The sequence below is a fragment of the Festucalex cinctus genome, chromosome 11, assembly GCF_051991245.1.
Source record: "Festucalex cinctus isolate MCC-2025b chromosome 11, RoL_Fcin_1.0, whole genome shotgun sequence".
Classification (NCBI taxonomy): Eukaryota; Metazoa; Chordata; class Actinopteri; order Syngnathiformes; family Syngnathidae; genus Festucalex; species Festucalex cinctus.
Window position 1 is genome coordinate 3,689,188 of NC_135421.1, and position 23,427 is coordinate 3,712,614.

The 23,427-nt window shown below is 43.9% G+C and overlaps 1 protein-coding gene across 1 annotated transcript in view; it reads right to left on the reverse strand.

Annotated features, from left to right (window-relative positions):
- Positions 1-5,091: 5,091 nt before the first annotated feature.
- itgb2 (integrin, beta 2) overlaps positions 5,092-23,427 on the reverse strand; it is a 139,133-nt gene continuing 120,797 nt past the window's right edge. The window contains exons 15-16 of the mRNA XM_077537721.1: positions 7,875-8,041; positions 5,092-5,415 (exon numbers count right to left, since the gene is read on the reverse strand). Coding sequence (XP_077393847.1) covers positions 5,350-5,415; positions 7,875-8,041 — 233 coding nt within the window. The 3' untranslated portion in view covers positions 5,092-5,349. The remainder of the gene's footprint in view (positions 5,416-7,874; positions 8,042-23,427) is intronic.

A 23,427-nucleotide genomic window follows, 5' to 3' on the forward strand; every position in this document is an offset into this window, starting at 1 on the left:
TGGACATTTAAATACTCATACCTCACTTTCTGTCTATTTTAGGGTACACACTTCAAAGAGGTTTTTGTTCATTGGGATGTGCTACAGGTGCCACACAATTTTCATAGCCGTCGGACAATCGTAGCGGGACAGGGATCCGTTTAACCTATGTAGGGGGCGCTAAGGAGCCATTTTTCTGTTATCATGTATGGCGACTTTAAAATATCAAATTTTTCGCCAGGCCTGATGTGCGTGTAAAGTTTGGTGAGTTTTCGGTCACGTTTAGTGTCTCAAAAATGCGATTGTTTGCGGAGAAGAATAATAAGAATAATAACTAGAGCTGCGAGCAGCTATAAAGGGCCCTCGCAACCCGGGCCACGTTGGGGTACTTGCACGTCGGGGTACTGGCACGTTGGGGTACTGTCAAATAGGACAAGGACCATCTAAAATGTTTTTGACAAGCCTTGTGTGTGTAAAGTTTAATCAAAACGCAAAATATGGTGCGCAATTCCCAAAATAAATTCAAAATGGCGGACTTCCTTTTAGGTTTAGCATACGGCTACAGAATACTTTTTGTAGGTCTTAAGCTAATAGGTATGCCTCCCAGTTTTCACAAATCTAGGTCAAGTCATCTTTAGTTGTGTATCGCTTGAATCATACAATTGGAAATGCTCCATAAAAATGCATAGAGGGCGCTATTGAGCACAACGTTGGGTTACTTGCACGTCGGGGTACTGGCACGTTGGGGTACTGTTACATGGAACAAGGACCATTTAAAATGTTAGTTTTTTCCATGCCTTGTCTGTGCAAAGTTTCATGAAAAAGGCCAAAAATGATGTATAATTCCCAAAATAAAATCAAAATAGCGGTCTTCCTCTTTGGTTTGGCAAATGGCTACATAATACTTTTTTGTAGGTCTAGCAAAATCATACGATCGGAAATGCTTCGTAAAAATGTCTAGAGGGCGCTATTTATTGCAAATTGCACAATAAATCTCTGAAAATTCATGTTCATGACAAGTCTGATGTGTTTGCAAAGTTTCATGAGTTTTCATGTGTATAAAAAAAAAAAAAAAGCAGCACTTGACAAACAATGCATTGCTATGGCAACAGCGTGTTACAAAATAAAAAACTTTCGATTACTTTGCATCTTAAACATCTTAAGATGAAACACACCAAGTTTGAAGACAGTCGGATAAATTTTGTAGGAGGGGTTCGTTAAAATATGACCCCTGAAAAAGGCCACAAAAAATGGCAACAAATCCCATCATAAATCAAAATGGCAGACTTCCTGTTTGGTTTAGCACATGGTTCCAAGAGACTTTTTTTTGTACATCATGGGCTCTTATGTATGCCTGCAAATTATCATAGCGCTAGGTGAAACGTACAACCGGGAATGCTTCGTTAAAGAGGAGTTTTTTAGCTCAAAATGTGATGCCCGGCCCCTGGGGGACTTCCTGTTGGGTTTAGCACATGGCACCAAGAGACTTTTTTGTACATCCTGGGCTGTTACATATGTCTACAATTTTTCGTCGCTCTAGCTGCTTCGTACAACTGGGAATGCTTCATTAAGAAGGATTTTTTTCCTTTGCAAAAAGTGCATGCCACGACAACAGCGTGTGATGAAATAAAAAACTTTCAATAACTTTTCATTTTCAACATCTTAAGATGAATCACACCAAGTTTGAAGATGATCGGATAAACTCTGTAGGAGGAGTTTGTTAAAATATGACCCCTATGAAATGGCCAAAAAAAATGGCAACACATTCCAAAGTAAATCAAAATGGCGGACGCCCTGTTAGGTTTAGCATATGGTTCAAAAAGAGTTTTTTGTACCTCGAGGGCTGTTATATACCTCTACAAATGTTGGTAACTCTAGGTGAAACGTACAGCCGGGTATGCTTTGTTAAAGAGGAGTTTTTTAGCTCAAAATGTGATGCCCGGCCCCTGGGGGACTTCCTGTTGGGTTTAGCACAGGGCACCAAGAGACTTTTTTTGTACATCTTGGGCTGTTACATATGTCTACAAATTTTCGTAGCTCTAGCTGCTTCGTACAAATGGGAATGCTTCTTTAAGGATATTTTTTTTCCTTTAAAAACAGTGCATGCCATGACAACAGCGTGCGACGAAATACAAAGCTTTCAATAACTTTTCATCTTCAACATCTTAAGATGAATCACACCAAGTTTGAAGATGATCGGATAAACACTGTAGGAGGAGTTCGTTAAAATAAGACCCCAATGAAATGGCCAAAAAAATGGCAACACGTTCCAAAATAAATCAAAATGGTGGACTTCCTGTTAGGTTTAGCATATGGTTCAAAAAGAGTTTTTTGTAGGTCATAGCCTGTTACATATGTGTACCAATTTTCGTAGCTCTAGATTAAACGTACAACCGGCAATGCTTCGTGAAGTAAGAATTTTTAAACTCTAAATTTGATGCGCCGCCGCCGTCATATAGTATATCAAAAACTTTTCATTTTTCACAATGATGTTGTCCCAGGTGTTGAGATGGTACATCCCAAGTTTGAAGTCAATCGGGTTAACCGTGTAGGAGAAGCGGGCAAAAGTATGACCCCTGTAAATGTGCAAAAATTGGCAAAAATTGGACATTTAAATACTCATACCTCACTTTCTGTCTATTTTAGGGTACACACTTCAAAGAGGTTTTTGTTCATTGGGATGTGCTACAGGTGCCACACAATTTTCATAGCCGTCGGACAATCGTAGCGGGACAGGGATCCGTTTAACCTATGTAGGGGGCGCTAAGGAGCCATTTTTCTGTTATCATGTATGGCGACTTTAAAATATCAAATTTTTCGCCAGGCCTGATGTGCGTGTAAAGTTTGGTGAGTTTTCGGTCACGTTTAGTGTCTCAAAAATGCGATTGTTTGCGGAGAAGAATAATAAGAATAAGAATAATAATAATAAGAAGAATTCCTACAAAAACAATAGGGCCTCGCAGCGGCACCGCCGCCGCCGCTGCTCGGGCCCTAATAATAAGAAGAAGAAGAATTCCTACAAAAACAATAGGGCCTCGCAGCGGCACCGCCGCCGCCGCTGCTCGGGCCCTAATAATAATAATAATAATAATAATTTTTACAAAAACAATAGGGACCTCGCAGCGGTCGCTGCTCGGGCCCTAATAATAATTTTTACAAAAACAATAGGGACCTCGCAGCGGTCGCTACTCGGGCCCTAATAAGAATTCCTTCAGGAACAATAGGGACCTCGCAGCGGTCGCTGCTCGGGCCCTAATAAAACATTAACACCAATACAATACAATCACAACTAATCAACATTCTTCCATCCCTACATACACTTTGATGTTTGAAGCAGTTTTTAGGTGAAAGAGGACAGAATCAGCCTCCTTTCAGCAGTTGATCAGAGACATGATCTCAGCATGCATGACGTCACACACATTTGCTTCAAGCTAAGTCTGCTTATAAGCTAGCTCATAAACAAGCAACTGCTGCGTTCGCGATGAGCACCATACACACAAAAAAGAATGGTCCAATTTTCCAGTCCCATCCAAACTGCCTCTCCTCCAAGCGCCGAACCTCCATCCACTCTCTCTCAGCACACAACAGAATAATCCAGCCAGATGGATCCCGCCGATTTAAATAAGATGGATCATTGTCAAGGACGACACGGCAGATTTGGAGGAACTCATCGCTCTTGCCATTCGTCGTTCGAGGGAGTGTTGTAGAGAACGTCACATGGAGCATCCCTGGTACCCCTCGAGTACCACCGAGACCATCCCAGTGGATTGTGGTGGACCATAATGCAGAAATAACAGAATGCCTTACTACATCACAATCCATGTTGATTTGAACAATAACGAAATACTTAATTAACGTGAACAGTGCAAAACATATTAATATGACCAACTGGCACATTGTACGTAACATACACCTTTCCATTGGTTTGGGATCAAAGTTTAAACTGAATTCTTTCACAAAAAGTTCTCTTATAAAGAGGTGTTAGCAGACACTTCTAAAGCTCTTTTCTTTATTCGAGCCTTTTCGGTGCCACACTTTTCGCTTTCTGAATTCCATCTTTAAGTGTGCGTGCGTGCGCGTGTGTTCTCCTGTCGCCAAGCTACGTTGTTAATTAGTTTACATTACAGAAGCAATGATGAGCGAATGTACTCTTCGCAAACTCCTTGCTAAGCATACTGATTGTCAGTGATTGGCCCCGTACTTCCTACGTCCTGTAACCCTAAAATGTTGTTGTTCTTGTTGTTCCCGGACGCTGGGTAAAAGGTGGGTTACAAATAGTTTAGAGTTTCTGATGTTTTCTGGCGTCTTCAATGCTTAAATGAACCAGACATGGCAGGACAGGATTTCAAGCTAGCTCCTCTCCCTTTTCAACTTCTCGAACGAGGCTCACTCGCTTACACCTCTTTCTCTTTTGCTATCATGACCTGCAGTACACAAAACAGTTCAGCATGTAAAACTAAAATACAATACTGAAATTAATAATTTTCGAAACAAATATTGCAAGTTAATAAAAATACACATTGGCAAACGTGTTACATTCCTTTCCTCCGTGACCGGGCGGGTGTCACATGACTACGAATGCGCAAAAAGTGTTTGCATTACACTTTTGCAAAATACTTGTATTTCGACACACACACACACACACACACACACAAACACCTCTCAAAAACCACCTCATGAGAGCACAAAAACTTTTTTGTGATATTTTAAATTTTTTTCACAAATCCAGTGTTTCCATTACCAGCTTGCTTTTGTGAAGCATGCCTTTTGCGCAAAACTGAGGGTAATGCAATTTTGACAGACAAATTGGCCGCTTTTAATTTGTTTGCATTATGAATGCCAGTGATGTGATGTTGCAGTTAAGTGTAGATTACATTTGCTTTGTTTTTATATTATGCACAGCTATTTGTATTGTCATTTATGTGTGTGCATGTAATTTGAGTGACATACTATTGTACTGTATGTTTATATCATTTCAGTTTTACAGAAGTAAAAAGATTGAAGACAACGGTAAAAACGTAAACTTTACTACAGCCTCTTAATTTCTCATTAAGACTGTTCACTATCTGTCAATTTGTGTTAAGACACACACACTGAGGACAGAATAAGCAGTCAAGTTCATTTGCTTTTAATTCAACAAAATACAAATGATCGTGACGTAAACACAGCAATTAAAATGTTTCAAATAGGTTTTCCAACACGATTCCAAATACAAAATAGATGGAATGATACGATACATCATTGGAGGAAATTAATACATTTAAAAATCGGAAACTTTATGTTCAAACACTAGAGAGTTAATATTTTATGTAAGAAAAAAAAAACAATCTTAAATTTGATGCAACACATCTTTTGTGCTGTTCCTCATTTTCATTCTCCAGTAAAGGTTGGATTGGTTACAGTAGTGGTGGCATTCTGGAAGAGTGGATTGTCTGCCTGTTGACAGAGACGTGATAATGTTAATGTTAATTCAGGTGCTCATCAACAATTCGGTTGACCTTTACAGAACAGCACAATCACACACAAGTCACATGCAATGAGGGATACAGATGGGGTGCTTCAGCTGAACCAGGGAGTGGTAGCACCCATCTTGCCTCCACTGAAACTATTGTTAGATCTGGTGATGGAGGTCCTCCAGCAAAAAAAGCTAAAAGACCTCTGCAGTATGGGACTCTCTCATTGTCTGTAGAAATGATCCACCCAAAGCCATGCGTGTCATGACTGTTTTGTTTGTGGCAAATGTCTGATGTTTGGTTTTATTTGACTTTATTTGAACTGATGCAATCAGCAGCTAATTCCAACTGCTCAGAAGCTATGTGATGTCAGGAATCTTTAATCTCTTTGTCTGGCCACAGCCAATCAGATCCGTTCGCTGTCTATATAAGTCTGACAGAGAAGTGTGTTGTTGCCGATTTATTCATCTGTCCAGCTAGCCACCTGTTCCTCTGTTACTCGATGCCTTCTCATTGTTTCTGGTCTAGTCATGTTAGTTCCACGCCTCTTGATGTTATGCGAATAAAGTGTTAAACTCTTATTTGTGTCTGCGTTTTTGGGATCCAACCTCAGGACATAACAATGTGTAAGCTGTAAATAGTTCCTTTGTTATTGTGATCAAAAATAGTAGTCGTTAGAGCTCTTGCATCGGAGGCGTAGAGCCAAGCAGGTTCACCAGGGCTTTCCAACGGCGGCGGTCCCACGTCAGCCCTACAGCCTGCAGGTCATCCCTCACAACGTCCTTCCAGCGGGTACGGGGCCTGCCTCGCGGTCTTGTCCATCCCGCCGAAGCGAGGTCGAACAACAAGTGTGCCTTTGTGTTCCTGGGGCATGCAGAGGACATGGCCGAGCAAGTGAAGGCAGCTCTGAGCGACGAGATGGGACACGGGTGATTGCTGGGGCAAAAATACTGAATCTCAATTCTCTGATTGTTCAGTAAGTATTTATTCGTACTTATTTGCTCATACTCAGACATTTATTTATTTATTTACAGCCATTTAACTCAGACATGAGTTTATAAAAAAAAAATAGTTCTTTAGTGATCAAAAGCACTGAGTCAAATCTCAATTAGGCCGTTTTGGCAATAGTTTTCAAATAAGCAAAAATTGGAGCAACTTTTGCTCAATTCATATGTTTCACACTTTATTTTACCATTTATGTGTGAAATTGAAAAAAACGAACAAAAAAAACAAACGAACTAGCAATGTAAGCCCCATGTATTCATGTATTTCCAATCAAATCATGCCCACTTCTGGTTTAGGCCACGCCCACATCTGCCTTAGACCACGCCCCCTCCAAATACAGATACTGTACAAATAATTAGATGGTTGAACATATACAGAGAGTCTCACTCATCCCTACCCCACACCTCCACAGCAATGATTCCGATTTCGGCGCAGGGATGCCGCCATCCTCCCATAGGTGGAAAATTTTATCTAAATTAAATATGTAAACATAAATAGATTTTTACAGCGACCGCCTCGTGAAAACTCCACCTCTCGCAACTGCCCAGCATCACAAAACAAAAGAAACAAACATTTCTTCATGTGACCAAAAGCATTTGAGACATCAATCCATAATAATTTATCAATAAAGCACTTTTCACTGGCCACATGAAAATGGCAAATCTTTTAATTGACACAAAATTATGAAATCAAATTTCCCACTGTGGTAATATGACCTCATTTATGCAAGAAAATTCCACGAGGAGCAACAAAAAAAGAACCAAACTTTGACTGATGCCTCAGAAGATGAATGGACTAACGGCACAAATAGCCGTGACGTGTTTCCGGGAAAATTTCTTGAGTGCACCGCCCTTTCCGCTAGTGGCTATTGTCATTTGCTTTCCTTCAGAGAACCTCACCAGTTGTCAGCGTTTTGGATATATTTTCATCATATCTTTTTCCTAAGGCACTGGTTGCTCTGGACATTTGAAAGATGCAAGTACCAAAACTTTAAAACCCTTTTTCTCAAAACTAGGATTTTCTACCTTCCAACATTAAAATTGCTGTAACTTTGTCAATATAGGGTGGATGGATGGATGGATGTGGCACAGTAGGCCCACAAGATACCCCACTGCTTACCTCAGTACTCCAACTATAATTTGATTCCTAGCCCCTGTTCCTCGAATTCCTTGCGCCTTTTCTAATCTTATTTCGCCTGCTCTGAGTTTTGTTTTTTTCCTTTTTTGTGTTAAGTTACTACCGCATTAGTTTGTGCGCTTTTTGTTTGTATTCGCTCATTGCCTTTTACAAGGGCTTTATTTTGAACCTTGTTTGTTGGGTGAAATTGTTGTAAATAATTTTTTCCCTTATTTTGTGTCTGTGTTTTTTTGTTATCCACCCATTTGAACATGACATACTCAAAGCCCATAACGTAAAATGTAAAACAAACTGTCTCACCTCTGCCCATTTGGATTTCTTCTTCTCATTTTCAAACTTCTTGAACTCTTTCAGATCCTTCATGTAGATTAGCAACTTAATCAGCATTAATAACAAGATGCCAATGAGAGCCACGGATGCAATGGAACCGCCGATGATAGCCGTGACACTGGGTGGTTCAGGACACTCTGGTGCAAAACAGATGACAATAGGTTAGACATGTATATGGACAATGTTGGGAATAACGATGTTTAAACTAACAGCGTTAGGTAACTCCGTTCTTTTTTTCATAAACGGACTAATCAAGCTAATTATTCTCCCCATATTTAAAACGACATTCCCCTTATTGTATGTGAAATGCTGTTGTGATATTTGATTTATGATTACTCTAGGCTACCGTACTGGAAACGTCAAAGTGACGTAGTAGGAAGTATATAGAGTGAGAGCCTGAGCGGGAATGTGTATGTGTTGTTGCTGCACTGAGCTGGAATAAAAAATTGTGTTAAACATAAAAAGGCCGTGCTCCTTTCTCGTGACATGGTGTCAGAAGTGGGATCATCCTGAGTGAAAACTACACGACAGTGACGAAAGGATGGCAAAGTTTGGTCCCCCGGAGCCTTTTGATTTTGCTCAGCCAGCGGAGTGGCCAGTAAGGAGGCAACGGTTTTCCCACTTCGCATCGTGGCGAAGTGCAAGTAAATTCACTTATTTATTCCGTGGGAAGGGACGCCGAGCCTATCTATGCTTCGTTTGTGTTTCCTGCTGCCACAGGGGATATACCACATCCCAAGTTTGATTTTAAGACCGTAGTGGAGAAGTCCGACGAACACTTCATCACAAAGCGGAACGCAATTCATGACCACGCGTGTTTTCATCGAAGAGCACAGACGGCGGGTGAAACTGTGGAAGCTTTCGTGCGGACCCTGTATGATTTTCATTGGAATACTGGACAAGGATGTGTCACAAAAACTTCAACTCGAGCCAGATTTAACACGAGAACGGCAACGGGCAATACAAGTTGCACGGGAAAATGAACAAATTAAGCAGCAAAGTGTGGAGCGGGAAAAGAGTGGCCTGAGTGAGGTGAGATGCAAACAGTACAACAGCACAAAGAAGTGGAGGTGGGAGTAAGTCATTGTTTTGCAAGTCACAAGTAAGTTTCAAGTCTTTGCCCTCAAGTCCCAAGTCAAGTCCCAAGCATATATTACAATCTTTTTTGTTTAGGTAGAAGAGTCTTTTCAAGTCAAGGGGCTCAAGTCCACACAAGTCATAGTTGTTCAGTCCAAGTTGAGTTGCAAGTCTTTTAACATTTTGTCGAGTCTAAAGTTATCAAAATCATGACTCGAGTCCAAGTCACATGACTCGAGTCAACACCTCTGCAAAGAAGAGCTATGATAAAGCACAGAGTCAGAAGCCACATCAGTCACGCGGACAGAAATGGAGAGACATGAAACATAACTGCACACGGTACAATTGGAACCACAGCAAAGGTGAGCACTGTCCTACTTATAATCCATCCATCCATTTTCTTGACCGCTTATTCCTCACAAGGGTCGCGGGGGGCGCTGGCGCCTATCTCAGCTGGCTCTGGGCAGTAGGCTGGGGACACCCTGGACTGGTTGCCAGCCAATCGCAGGGCACACAGAGACGAACAACCATCCACACTCACACGCACACCTAGGGACAATTCGGAGCGCCCAATTAACCTGCCATGCATGTCTTTGGAATGTGGGAGGAGACCGGAGTACCCGGAGAAGACCCACGCGGGCACGGGGAGAACATGCAAACTCCACCCAGGAAGGCCGGAGCCTGGACTCGAACCGGAGTCCTCAGAACTGGGAGGCGGACGTGCTAACCACTAGACCACCGTGCCGCCCCCTACTTATAATAAGAGGTGCAATAATTGTAACAAAATGGGACATTTTGCTGTAGTGTGCCAAAGTAAAACAATAAAAGAGGTCAGAACTGAGAATGTAGAAGACAAACTGGACACAGATGAGGATTCATTTTTCATTGGAGGACCTGGGTGAAATTAATGAGGCAAAACCTACAATAATAGATGAGCCAGTTTCAGACAGTGATTGGGAGGTGGTGCTATAAGTCACTGGCAGTCCAGTTTATTTTAAAATTGATACGGGTGCTGACACCACTGTGATCGCAGAGAATTTTTCTGCATTGTACGAATGCAGAAAAAGCTAAAATTGATACGTGCAGGCCAACCGTATACAGTCCAGGAGGAAAAGTCACAAGTGTGGGGAAATTCCTTGCAACTACGATGTCCAAAAATCAGAAATTCAAGTATTGGATAACGGTCATAAAGGGTCCATTTGCAAGCAATTTGTTGAGCAAGACGGTTGAAAACGAATTGGATTGGTCGTGAGACTCAATGAAATAAATAATGACCAAACAGAAAATGTGTTTGGGGAAATAGGTCTGCTGAATTGTGAGCCTGTTAAGATAGATCTAACAAGTGATGCAGTGCCTTTCAGCGTTAGCACACCCCAACAAGTCCCTTTTCCCCTCCTGCCGATGGTAGAAAAGGAGCGCATGCTAAACCTTGGGATAATTGAAGAGGTCACAGAACCTACAGACTGGTGCTCGCCAATGGTCCCAGCTCCAAAACGGAACAAAGATGAAGTCAGAGTATGCGTGGACTTAAAGCGTTTGAACAATGGACAATGATATCAAACATTCTTCTTCTTTTCCCAAATTTAAAAGAAAACTGAAAATAACTTACTTAGGAGATATGCATCTACCGGTAATGATTTTGTGGCCTAGTTTCTGTTTAGTTTCTCTCTGCGTTTGAAATTCTCTTGTACATGGAACAGAGGTTACGGGGGTTACACTACAAGTTGTAAATATGTGATATCAACCTAATTGGGTTGCGATGTAAATTGTGTTGGTGGTGGGTTGTTGGACCCCATTGTATAAGCTCTGAGCTTCTGAGGGAGTCCATTTTTCACAGTGAAATGATTGTATCCTTAGGTTTTGACTGTATTTGAATGCACTGTGGAAATAAACAAACAAACAAACAAAGGGGTAAAACAAGAGCGCTACATCCTACCAACATTGGATGACATAACACCAATGCTAGGTGGAGCTAAGGTTTTCTCTACGTTAGATGCCTCGAGCAGGTTTTGGCAAATCTAGCGGCTAGACCCAAGCTGCTGGAAATTAACGACGTTCATCACTCCAATGGGACGGTTCTGTTTCAAGCGTCTACCATTTGGGATAACGTCAGCGCCAGAGATCTTTCAGCGATTAATGAGCACTCTACTAAAAGACCTGGATGGAGTAGTTGTCGTCATGGACGACATTCTTGTCTTTGGATCGAGTATGGCAGAGAACAACCGACGCCAGGATACAGTTCTACGGATTATAAAAACATCAGGTCTGAAGCTCAATCAAGCGAAGTGTCACTTCAGAAAGAATCTGTGCCTCTCAAATGTCACATTTCTCTTAGGTATGCAGTATGCTTCAAATTGATCCATAATCTTATCCAGTTTCATTCCATCTCCATCAGCAAATGTGAAGTTATTGTAAACTTCTAGTGCGTCCTCACCCACAACGTGCAAAAACACTGCCGCTTGCTTTTTGTCACTTGCCTCGTCGAGTCCCATTGCCGACAGGTACAAAGCGAAGCGTTGCTTAAATCTCCTCCAATTTTCAGCCACATTCCCAGTAAGCTGAAGGGCGGGTGGTGGGTGTAGACCATCCATGTCGTCGCTAGGCCTCTTTTCTCACAACGTAGCAACACGACGTTCACCGATGAGCTGATGCGTCAATCTGGTTAGCTGAGTGGCTAACGGTAGCTTGCCTCGGAAACTGGTCCTCGTTAATACTTGAATCCATTGCTCCTCCTCAAGACCATCTTCTGACACCATGTATCGTTTTCGTTGTGGGTTCTTAATAAACCAAACCTTTGCTTGAGGAAGAAGTTACTTTATATTTCAACTGGCTTCACAGACACAGATGTACAGACATGAATGCAATTGCAGCGTGGTAGCGTTTCCTCGCTCTCTCCGCTGTTGACCTTTTTCCCGGCTCACACGCGCCCTCTGCTGTCTGGATGTTACAATAACACACCAACCAATAACAGTCAACTAAACGGTTGCTTTTTGCTGTTATCATTACATCTTCCTTTTTTTTTTTTTTAAATGAACATTGAACCATCAAACCTTGCTATATCTCAGCCATCCTAACATTGAGTTTCCTTACGTACACAACTAAAACGAATAATAACTCTCTTGGTTATTTCTAAACTCAAATAGTTTAAAGTTAACAAAATCAGTTTAGACAAGTAGTCTGTACTATTCAAAGATACAACTATACTTAAGGAGATATATTGTCATAACATTATAACTAACATATTCAGACACATTTAAATCTGTTCAATGAGTCTCTCCGGTGGTTTCACTTTTCTTGAAGATTTTCTGAGTGTTGGTTCTTGCATATGGGTAGCTGATTCATCCGTTGTCGTTTTGAATGTGTGTTGAGGTTGTTCTGCAGCCTCAAATCTCGATTCTCCAATTGCAGGTTGCTTGAGAAGATCCTTGCGATTCCGTCTCAAGATAGCTCCATCTTCTGTCTGAATGGTGTATGACCTTGGTTGAACTTCACTTAGGACATTTGCTTTCTGTGTCCATGTGTTCATTTTGTCTTTGAACCTCACTTGGTCCCCAGCATGCAGTTCAGGTAAGCTCTTTGTTCCTCTGTCATAATAGAACTTCTGCTTTTCTTTTTGTTGGACTTTAAACTGCTTCGCTCTGCTTCCCTCCTTCGTCTGAAGTAGGTCATGCTGGATGGGTAGGTTAGACCTCAGGCGTCGTCCCATAAGAAGTTGAGCTGGCGACAAACCACACTCCAGTGGCGTTGAGCGATATACCAGCAGGCTCTGATAGAAATCAGTTTCGCTGTCTCGTGCTTTGTTCATCAGTCTTTTCACAATTTGGACCGACTTTTCCACAAGCCCATTGGACTGCGGGTAGTGTGGACTCGATGTTGTGTGAACAAAGTCCCATGACTCGGCAAACTGTCTGAACTTCATGTTTGCAAATTGTGGTCCATTATCTGTCACAACTTCACTTAGCACACCGTGTCTTGCAAATACGGCTTTCATGGATGTAATCACAGATTATGCGGTTGTAGTGTTCAATCTACAGACCTCTGGATACAAAGAGTAATAGTCTGTGATCAAGATGTAGTCCTTTCCGCCAGAAACAAAAAGGTCAGCACCCACCTTCTGATAAGGTCGGTCTGGAACAGGGTGTGGCTTGAGTGGTTCGGCAGGATTGCTTGCTTGGTATTTCAAACATGTTGAACAGTTTGATACTTCATTTGTCACATCCTGATTAATCCTTGGCCAATACATCACCTCACGTGCCCTCTTCTTGCATTTTTCAATGCCTAAATGTCCTGAATGTATCTTCTTGAGCATGTCTCCTCGAAGACTCCTTGGAATGACTATTTTGCTTCCTTTGTAGATGATTCCTTCCACCACGGATAGCTCTGCCCTGCAGTTCCAGTACTCCTGAATAACAGTTGGACTGTCTTGCTTACAGATGGGCCATCCATCTATGATGGTTTTGCACAACGTCACCAACGTGTCATCTTTGCTTGACTCTGTTCTTATTTGTTCCATTTTTCTATCTGATACAGGCAGTGCACTTGTGATCATGTTCACGTATACCTGTACATCATTATTCATTTTGTTGTTTGCTGGCTCTTTTGGGTCAACAGCTCTGGATAATGTGTCGGCTCTGTACATCATCTTACCAGGTGTGTACATCACATCAATTGTGTAGCGCTGTAGTCGAATCATCATCCTTTGAATCCTTAATGGGCAATCATTCAGTGGCTTCTGGAATAATGCAATCAATGGCTTATGCTCAGTTTCAACAATGATTGCTTGTCCTGACACAAACTGGTGAAATCTTTCACAAGCATATGTTATGCTGAGCAATTCTTTTTCGATCTGTGCATATCTTGTCTCTGCATCCGTCATCGATCGTGAAGCATATGCAACAGGCTGCCAGTCACCATAGTGCAGCAAGAGAACTGCTCCAAGCCCGCTCTGTGATGCATCTGATGAGATCTTAATAGGTCTCGTAGGATCATAGAACTTCAGAACTGGCTCTTGTGTGAGCAACTTCTTTAAGTCGCACCATGATCTCTCATGTTCATGATTCCACTCCCACTCAATTTTCTTTTCAGTCAGTTGTCTCAGTGGTGCCATTTTCTCAGAGAGATTGGGTATAAATTTTCCCATGTAGTTGAGCATGCCATTAAATCTTTGTACATCCTTCTTACATTTTGGCCTCGGCATATTTTCGATTGCTGACACTTTTCTGGGATCTGGTCTGATTCCTTCACTGCTCAGGATGTCCCCTACAAATGTCAGTTCTTTTACACCAAGCTGGCATTTTTCTTTATTCAGCTTGAGATTTGCTTTTCTGGTTGCCTCAAGAACCTTTCTCAGTCTCATGTCATGTTCTGTTTTTGTACTTCCCCACACAATGATGTCATCCATTGACGTGTCCACTCCTTGCAGGTGCTCATAGATCATGTGTATTGTTTTGTGATACACCTCAGGTGCGGAAGCAATGCCGAATGGCAGTCGCCGGAATCTATATCTGCCAAATGGTGTATTGAATGTACATAGTTTTGAACTTGCATCGTCCAGCTTCAGTTGCCAAAATCCTGATGATGCATCCAGTTTGCTAAAGTATTTTGCATTTGCGAACTGCGACATTATTTCTTCTCTCGTAGGGAGTTTAAAATGCTCTCTCAGTATTGCTCTATTTAGATCTCTAGGATCCATGCAAACTCTTGGCTGTCCATTCTTTTTCTCCACCACAACGAGTGAACTCACCCACTCTGTCGGTTCATCGATCTTTGTAATCACTTCCCGGTTTTCCATCCGGTCAAGTTCATCTTTCAGTGGCTTTTGAAGAGCAAATGGCACTTTGCGGCATGGATGAACGACTGGTGGCACCTTGCTGTCCACTCTGATTGTGTGTACACCTGAAAGGCATCCAAGATCTTGGAACAGATCACTGTATTTTTCCATCAAATTATCATAATCAGTGTCATCATCAGTTTCTACAACAAGCACTCTCTTAACTAGGTTCAGTCTTTCACAGGCTTTTAAACCTAGTATTGGCTGCACATTCTTTGGAACTACAAGGAATGCTAGTGTATGCACTTTGTTCTTGTGTGTCACTTTAACGATGCATTTTCCTTTCACAGGTATTCTTGCCCCTGAGTATCCACTCACTTTTGCTTTAGTTGCATGTATTTTGGGTCGTGGTCTGATTCTTTTGAACTCTGTTTCTGAGATGACATTCGCCCGGGCACCGGTATCCAGTTTAACTTCTATGTGCGAATCATTCATTTGTAGTGTCATCAACCAATCCTTTTTTTTCCACTTCATTTTCTGTCACAGCATCCACATAAAATTCCTCATTGTCATCTTCATCTACCGTATGGATCTTGTCTTGTTTTGGGGTACGACTTCTGCAGCATCGAGCAAAATGGTTGCTTTTGTTACAGTTGTTGCATGTTTTTCCAAATGCTGGACATTTTTTAGGAGGATGTTGTGTTCCACAACGACCACAAGTCTTGTCTTTATTAACTCTGCTAACTGGCAACGTTAATTTCTGTTTAATTTCAGAGGTAGCATCCTTTTTACTCCTCCTCTGTGAGCTCTTATTCACAGCATCAACCTTGCAGCTGTCACTGACTAGTTCTTTTGCTTGCACCTTTACCGTTTCAGCCGCTCTGCACAGTTTTAATGCTTTTTCCAGGTCGAGATCATCTTCTCTCAATAGCCTCTCTCTTAGACCATTATCAGGAATCCCGCACACAAGCCTGTCTTTTATCAAAGAGTCTGTCAGCCCACCAAATTCACATGTCTTACTTCTGTTCCGTAGCTCTGTTACATACTGGTCAATTGTCTCTCCTGTCTTCTGAACATACGTGAAGAATCTGTGCCTCTCAAATGTCACATTTCTCTTAGGTATGCAGTATGCTTCAAATTTATCCATAATCTTATCCAGTTTCATTCCATCTCCATCAGCAAATGTGAAGTTATTGTAAACTTCTAGTGCGTCCTCACCCACAACGTGCAAAAACACTGCCGCTTGCTTTTTGTCACTTGCCTCGTCGAGTCCCATTGCCGACAGGTACAAAGCGAAGCGTTGCTTAAATCTCCTCCAATTTTCAGCCACATTCCCAGTAAGCTTCCCAGTAAGCAGTTCGTCACCCCCTTTCTTTTAGTGCGGACGCGGTTTGTGTTTGATAGACATTTTGAGTGTACTTTTGCTATTATGGGACCGAAAAAGACCCCACCACAGGCTAGTTTTAAGCCTAATGCTTACCAGCGAGGGACGCCGATTCGGCGGCGCGTTTGCATTGCAGTCAATGGAGTTCGCGCCACTAAAAAAAGCGAAAGTGCCATCACGTACCTCAAAAAAGGAGAAAATCGTGCCACGGCTGTTTAGTCCCAGGAAAGAGGTGAAAGTAGTTGACGGTGCTCACTTGTTGACTCGCTAAAGTGCTCCACTTCCTTGTCACCAAGGGACACACCTCCTCCGCTCCGGTGAGCACGAAAGTGCGAATGAGCGACAACCGTTCCATAAACACTCTACGCGGTGAAACGCTCGCGAATGAAGTAAGTCTACCATTGCTACTATCCTTAAGAACTACCATCACAAAGTAAAATAAAACGACTTTATTATACAGTACAATTTATTTCTTTAAATACAATACAATAAAAAAATAATAAAAATAAATAATAAAAATAAGGTATATTTTTGTGTAGTTTTAAGGCTTATTTAGTAGAAAATTATGTTTTATAGGGACCTGGGAACGGATTATTCTCATTTTAATGGTTTCTTATGGGAAATAAATGATCGGAAGAAGAACTTTTCGGTTTACACACACTCTCTGGGAACCAATTAAGTTCGTAAACCGAGGTATCACTGTACTGGTTTCTATGGATCTCACTCTGCCTCATCGATCCTTCCCTCCTTCCTCTCTTTAGTTTTTCCTCCGGACTCTCGAGATCTCGTTAATTTGTTGGAATTTAGAGGCTTCTGGGGTCAGTGTAAGACTCTGATTCTGTAACCATGGGGAAGGCAGGAAGTGTCTGGCCGGTGCTGGATTTCACTTTGATTTATTTTTCTTTATCTTTTTTTACCTTTTCTCTGGTCTCCTGACCATTTGAACTTCACGACTCTGGCGAGACTTTGAAGTACCTGGTTAAGGTGAAGGGTAATGGGATTTTTATAAGGTTTTAGGTGAATTAATGAGTATAAATTTATACGTATTTGTACACACACGCACACACGCACGCAAACGCACGCACACAAATGCATGCACGCGCACGCACACGCACGCACACATAAACACACAAAAAAAAAAGAAAAAGAAAAAAAAGACATCCAATAAAAGGGCACGATCAGTCAGACATGGATAGCCAGGTTAAAGCCTCTTTGACCTACAGGCCGGGAAGCCGGAACATCAAAGCAGACGCATTATCACAAATCCACGATCCAGAGTCTACAGTGACCGAACCCGAACCCATCCTTCCCAGAAACTGTGATACTGTGATAACTGTGTGTGATAGGAGCAATGGCATGGAAAATTGAGGAAGATGTCAAGGAGGCCCTCAAGGACACCAATCCGCCCAAAGAGTGCCCACCACGTAGGCTCTTAGTTCCAGAGACCCTGCGATCCCAGGTGATTCATTGGGCACACACTTCTCGTTTATCCTGTCACCCAGGAACCCGCAGGACCTTGAATGCCATCGCCCGGAGGTTCTGGTGGCCGTCTATGGAGGCCTCCGTGCGGGAATACGTTAAGGCCTGCCCAATATATGCCAGGAACAAGGCATCGAACCAACCCCGGATGGGCCTTCTCCAACCACTCCCAATTCCTTCAAGACCCTGGGCCAAAATCTCCCTGGACTTTGTTACCGGACTTCCCACTTCACACGGTAAAACCACCATCCTCATAGTTGTTGACCGCTTTTCCAAAATGGTACCATTCATCCCATTATCCAAGCTACCCTCACCCAAAAGAACAGCAGAAATCATGATTGACCAAGTATTCCGGGTCCATGGATTTCCTCGCCATATCATGTCGGACCGTAGACCTCAATTTGTTTCCCGTCATGGAGCAAGAATCTGGTATGGGTCGAACTCGCACACGCTCTGCCCACGTCCGCTACAGGTATCACAGCCTTCATATGTGTCCATAGCTATGATCCTCCCTACTTCGCCGACCTGGAAGAGGAAGTGTCTGTACCTTCCGTCCATGCCATGATCCGCAGATGTCACTGAATCTGGTCAGCAGCCCAACAGTGCTGCAACATCAAGGTGACCAAGTGAAGAGGGCTGCTGACCGGAAGAGGAAACCCGCACCCCTGTACCGGCCGGGTCAACGGGTCTCGTTGTCAACCAAAAACCTGCACCTCAAGGTACCATGCCTGAAGTTAGCCCCAAGGTTAGTGGGTCGTTTTTTTTATCGTCTTTGGTGTGACCTAGCTGGGGGATTGAACCCATGACCTCCCATTCTCAGGGTGGACACACTACCACTTGACCACTGAGCTGGTCAAGTGGCCAAGGTTAGTGGGTCCATATCCCATCTCCAAGACCATAGGTCCTGCTGCTGTATGCCTTCGCCAGCCTCGATCCCTCCGCGTCCACCCCACGTTCCACGTCAGCCAGGTCAAGCCGGTCCAGGACAGTTCTCTGGTCCTGCCCAAACCTGTACCTCCTCCTCCGGAGATGATAGAGGTATACAAGTTAAACAAGGTCAGAAAATTATTGGATGTCAGGAAGCGGGTCCGGGGAAGTCAGTACCTGGTGGACTGGGAGGGATACGGTCCTGAAGAGAGGCAATGAGTGCCCTCTCGCTTCAGTTTGGATCCCTTGCTCATCAAAGATTTCCACAGGGCGCATCCCGTCGTGCCTGGGCTGTCTGGAGCCGGCCGTAGAAGGGGGTACTGTCACGCTGCCATAGGCGGGCCGGCGTCCGCTTTTATTTTGTTACGTCACTTCCTGTTTATTTTGAAATCACTAACCACCCTCTCACCTCAGTTCACTTGCCCTTCCTCCTGCGCCATTCATTACGGGTCCCCGTCCATGATTACTTCCACCTATCTCCAATTACCCAGCCAGTAAAAGCCATCATCCACCACCATCCGTTGCCAAAGTGTCACAACCAGTGCATAGAAGCGTTCCCACAGCTCTTGAGCCACAGTCCTCGTTTTTTGCCTTGCCTTGCGCCTTGTGTTTGCCCCTCTTTTTCCTCCCCAGCGGAGCGCCTTTTGTTGTCCCTGTTTTGAGTGCCCTTTTTTTTCCTCTCCAGTTTGGAGCTCTTTATGTTCAGCGTTTTACCTCAGTAAGAGGTGTTTTGTTTTTCCTATTAATAAACTGCAGCCGTTACGGCCAACTGTTCTCCTCCGCCTCTCCACGCCGTGTCATAATAAGCCGGACTGTACTGATTGGGCCTGAATTAATTGACTGATGATTGGGGGCAGCATGAACCCTGCTCAAAGAAAATTGAAAGCATCTCCCTTACCGCCCCACCCTGATCGCTGCATTTGAACTTTGAACATTCCTACCTCATCAACACCTGGGACCTCATTTATAAAGCTTGCGTACGATCAAAATGAGGCAAAAACTCTACGTACGAACATTTCTGCGCCAAAGTTGGTATTTATAGAAAACAAACTGAACGTGAAACTTTACGCACCGCCACGTCAAGTCTGGACCTACCGTACGCAATCCGCACATTTTGGAGAGATGGGAAAACAGCGACACAATCAGCTGTGTGGTGTATTTCTATTCCTCAAACGCTGTATGCTGGATGTTGGGTCACATTATTATATTTTGCAGACGTCACAAGCACGCAGGGGGGCGGAAAGCTGCACGCGAATAAATATCTTAAACAAACGCCCGTCTTCTCCCATTGATCACCTATCTTGAAAAAGCCTCATGCAACAAATCACATTAGTGACAACTAATGTGGACACATACTGCACGCATTACATCATCGCGACGCGCAACAATATGCGTCTATCGTAACTTCACCCGCCCGCCGCGCAATTGCCATTAAGGACTAAATAAAACTATATTGAAACAAGACAATAAGAATAATAAAAAAAATGAAATAATTTAAAAAAAAGCTAGAAAAATAGTCTTGGGTGCATCTTTGCTGCGTAGATAGGGTTTCGTCATGCATGTACAAGAAAGAAATGCGCGCGCCGGCCATAAACGTTCACAATGCGATCCATGCCGTGATTCTGGATGAAGATCCATAAGCAACACATTGGGAATATTAACAACAATAATAGGGCGGCCTATAGATCGCCTAATTTTGAGACAATTTAGTATAAGTCTGAGTAAAGACAATAAAAGTGTAAGCGGTTAGGAAAATGAATGGGTGGATGGATTATTTTTATTACAATTATTATTTTTTTTAATTAGTTTTTTTTTTTTTGTCTTAAAAAAAAAAGAGAAAAAATCTGCTACTGTGCGCCCTGCAGCGGCATTGCCGCAACTCGTCCTGCTTGCTTTTATTGGCCTTCCGTGACTCGACCCCTTTAATGAGGGGTTCAATGTACATCCTCTTTTTTTTCTTAAATATATATATATATATATCTTTTTGGGGTTTTTTTATAGGACGTACTGTTCACACAAAAATTCTATGTACATCACGGTGAATTTAGCCTTCTTTCTTGCCTTTCATTGACCGTCCAAATTGTTTTGATTTGGTGTTCGCCAACACGTGCTGCTTATTAATACGCAGATGAGTTGATTTCCATTGCCAAAAATGGGAGGAAATAGGCGGACTTGAGGCAGGGAATGGCGTGGAATCTGCTGCGCACACCGGTTGGGATCGTGTGGCATTTATAAAGGGAACTTGCGTACAGATATGCGTATGTGTGTCTACGCATGGTTTTATCTCAATTTTTTTTCCGCGTACGTGCGTTTTGAGTTTCGTTCCTACGTACATTTCTGCGCAGGTTTTCACGCACAGTTTTATCAATGAGGCCCCTGGACATTTTTAGAGTTATGTTTGTGCCTCAAAAGAAAATTGTACAATTAATATATTCTGTATGTTTTACCAGTTAATCCCATTTAATCACCTTTTTTTTTTTTTTTTAGAATTATTAAACTTTGATGCACATATTTACTGTGATAAACACATAGGTTGGGATCTCATGTTTGACCTTGATTGTTCATGATGTTTACATCATGAAACTGGGAAATGATGTATTTTACTTTAGACATCTATGTAAATTTAAAGGAATATGTGGGTTTTGTGACACTATATTTGTCAATTGAGAATTATTTTATGTGAACCACATTGTAATACATTCTAAATGTAATCTTCCTAAAGCTGGCTGGCCTTGGAGGAATCTGTGAGATAAAAATGTATAAAGTGCACTGATCCACTAGCTCAGAAAAAGTGTCGAAATTGGACCAACGAATTAGCGCAATGGGGAAAGAGTCAGTGCGCCTCCAAAGCAGATGAAAACTATAAAAAAAAATAATAAATTTAAATAAATTTTAAAAAAAGTTTTATCCACAAGATTTACGATCGGAAGGCTAGACGTGAGCGTGCCAAAACCTGTGGTTCGTACAGAGGGCAACTCTAAGAGTAGGCTAAAGGTTACGGGCCTAAATTTGAATGGAGTCCCAGTGCCCCCAGTGGTCATGAACTAGTACAGCACAAAGTTAAACTTCAATCCTGTGGTGCACTCTAGTGGCCAAAGAAATCCATATGAATAATTAGGCTAATATGTCGGAGTGGGCCAATAAAGTTAGTTACCTTAAGATGTTACGCCCTAAAAAAAGGTTTGGGCGTGGATCTAGTAAGGTTATAAAAACCAGTGCATCTCTTTGTTCTACGGACTTCTCCTCCCTTTTGGACAGAATATATGTCTTGTTTGTATGTCTCTGTCAAATAAATCATTGTGCCGACAGTTCGAATCCCGGCCCGGACTCTGTTAGTTTTCTTCTAGATTCTGAGTTGTTAAACTTCTTCTTTAAACCTAATAGAAGCGGAGACTCTACCTCCAACACCCAGGATGCAAAATATACGATCACTCTTGAAGAGGACAGTGGATCCTCGATATCTTCACTGAAGGGAGGGCAATGACGGCCACCCCCCCCCCCCCCCCCCCCCCCGGAAACCGGCACCGGGCAGCAGCGCAGAGAGGGAAGATGTGCCCACCCCACCTCCAGCCGCGCGAGATTTGCACAGCGGCGGGAGGGGGGAAGCAGAGGAGGAAGCACCAGGGGAGAAGGCGGAACACCAGAACACCGAGCCCGGTGGGGAGAGGCCCCGGTCGTCACGCCAGAGTACTAGTGACACCTAACCCTGTTACTGAGTCCGCCAGCTCGCCGACTGGCGAGCTCTACCCTTACACCGTGAATGTGGCCCCACCCAGTGTATATACAAGTGTGTGCGTGTGGTGCATTAAAATTGGGAGCAGGTGAGTCGGAGCAGAGGGAAAAAATTTCCCCTACTCCGACACACCCGTATCACCCCCAAAAAAATGAATATGTATATGTGTGGTGCATTAAAAAAGGGAATGGAGGGACAAAGTGGTGGGGCAGGGACACAAATGGGGGGGACCACAGCGCTGCCAGGCACTGCAGTCCATCCCCTCTGATGGCTCCCCGCCCCAACTCACCCCTCCCCTTGGACGTGAGGTGCATTAAAATTGGAGGGGAGTTGAAGGGTGAAGACGGTGTTTCCACCCTTCCCCACCCCACCAAGAAATGTGTTGTGTGCCCTATGTGTATATTTACAAAGTGTATAGTGCAAGCTAGTGAAGTGAGTAAGAGGAGCGACCAGCGGGGCCTCACCCAACCCGGCGGGTGTAGGTGGCACGCCCGCCCCCCAGCACCCCCACCCCCACCCGCCCCCCACCTCATCCACCCGGCACCACAATGGGCGGACAGCCAGCGCAGCAGGGCTACCGGACAGCCCACCGGCCACCGGAGCCCGCCCGGGGAGCCAGGAGTTATACCGGAGTGGGGCAGGCCCCAAACCCTCGCCCGGCCCCCGGAGGCCGACGCCCGGGCCGGGGAGGGAGCCCCAGGCCCAGGGAGAGGGAGGGGGAGGGGCCGCAGGGCAGACAGGGAAGGGGGGGGGGGGGAAGCGGGGAGAAGACGACAAGAAGGCGAAAGGGCGGCTGCAGGGCAGGAAGGGGCGGGGGGGAGGAGGAGGGGGGGCGACGAGGGAAAAGGGACCGGGAGGCAGAGGAGGATGGGCGGGAGGAGGCGAGGAGGGAGAGGCGACGGGGGGGAGGAAGGGGGAGGGGAGAGGGAACCACGGGGCACACCGGAGGCCCACCCACCCCGAACCGCGCCGCCGGGCACGGAGCAGCGGACCGCGCCGGGACGGCACCGCCCCGGGCACCAGGGGAAGCACCCCAACACCGCACCGCACAGGGGGCCCAGGGAGCGGCCAAGACGCAACCGCCACCGAGCAGACAACGGGGGGGGGCAGAACCACCCCCGCCCGACCACAGGGGACGGCGTCAAGAAAATTG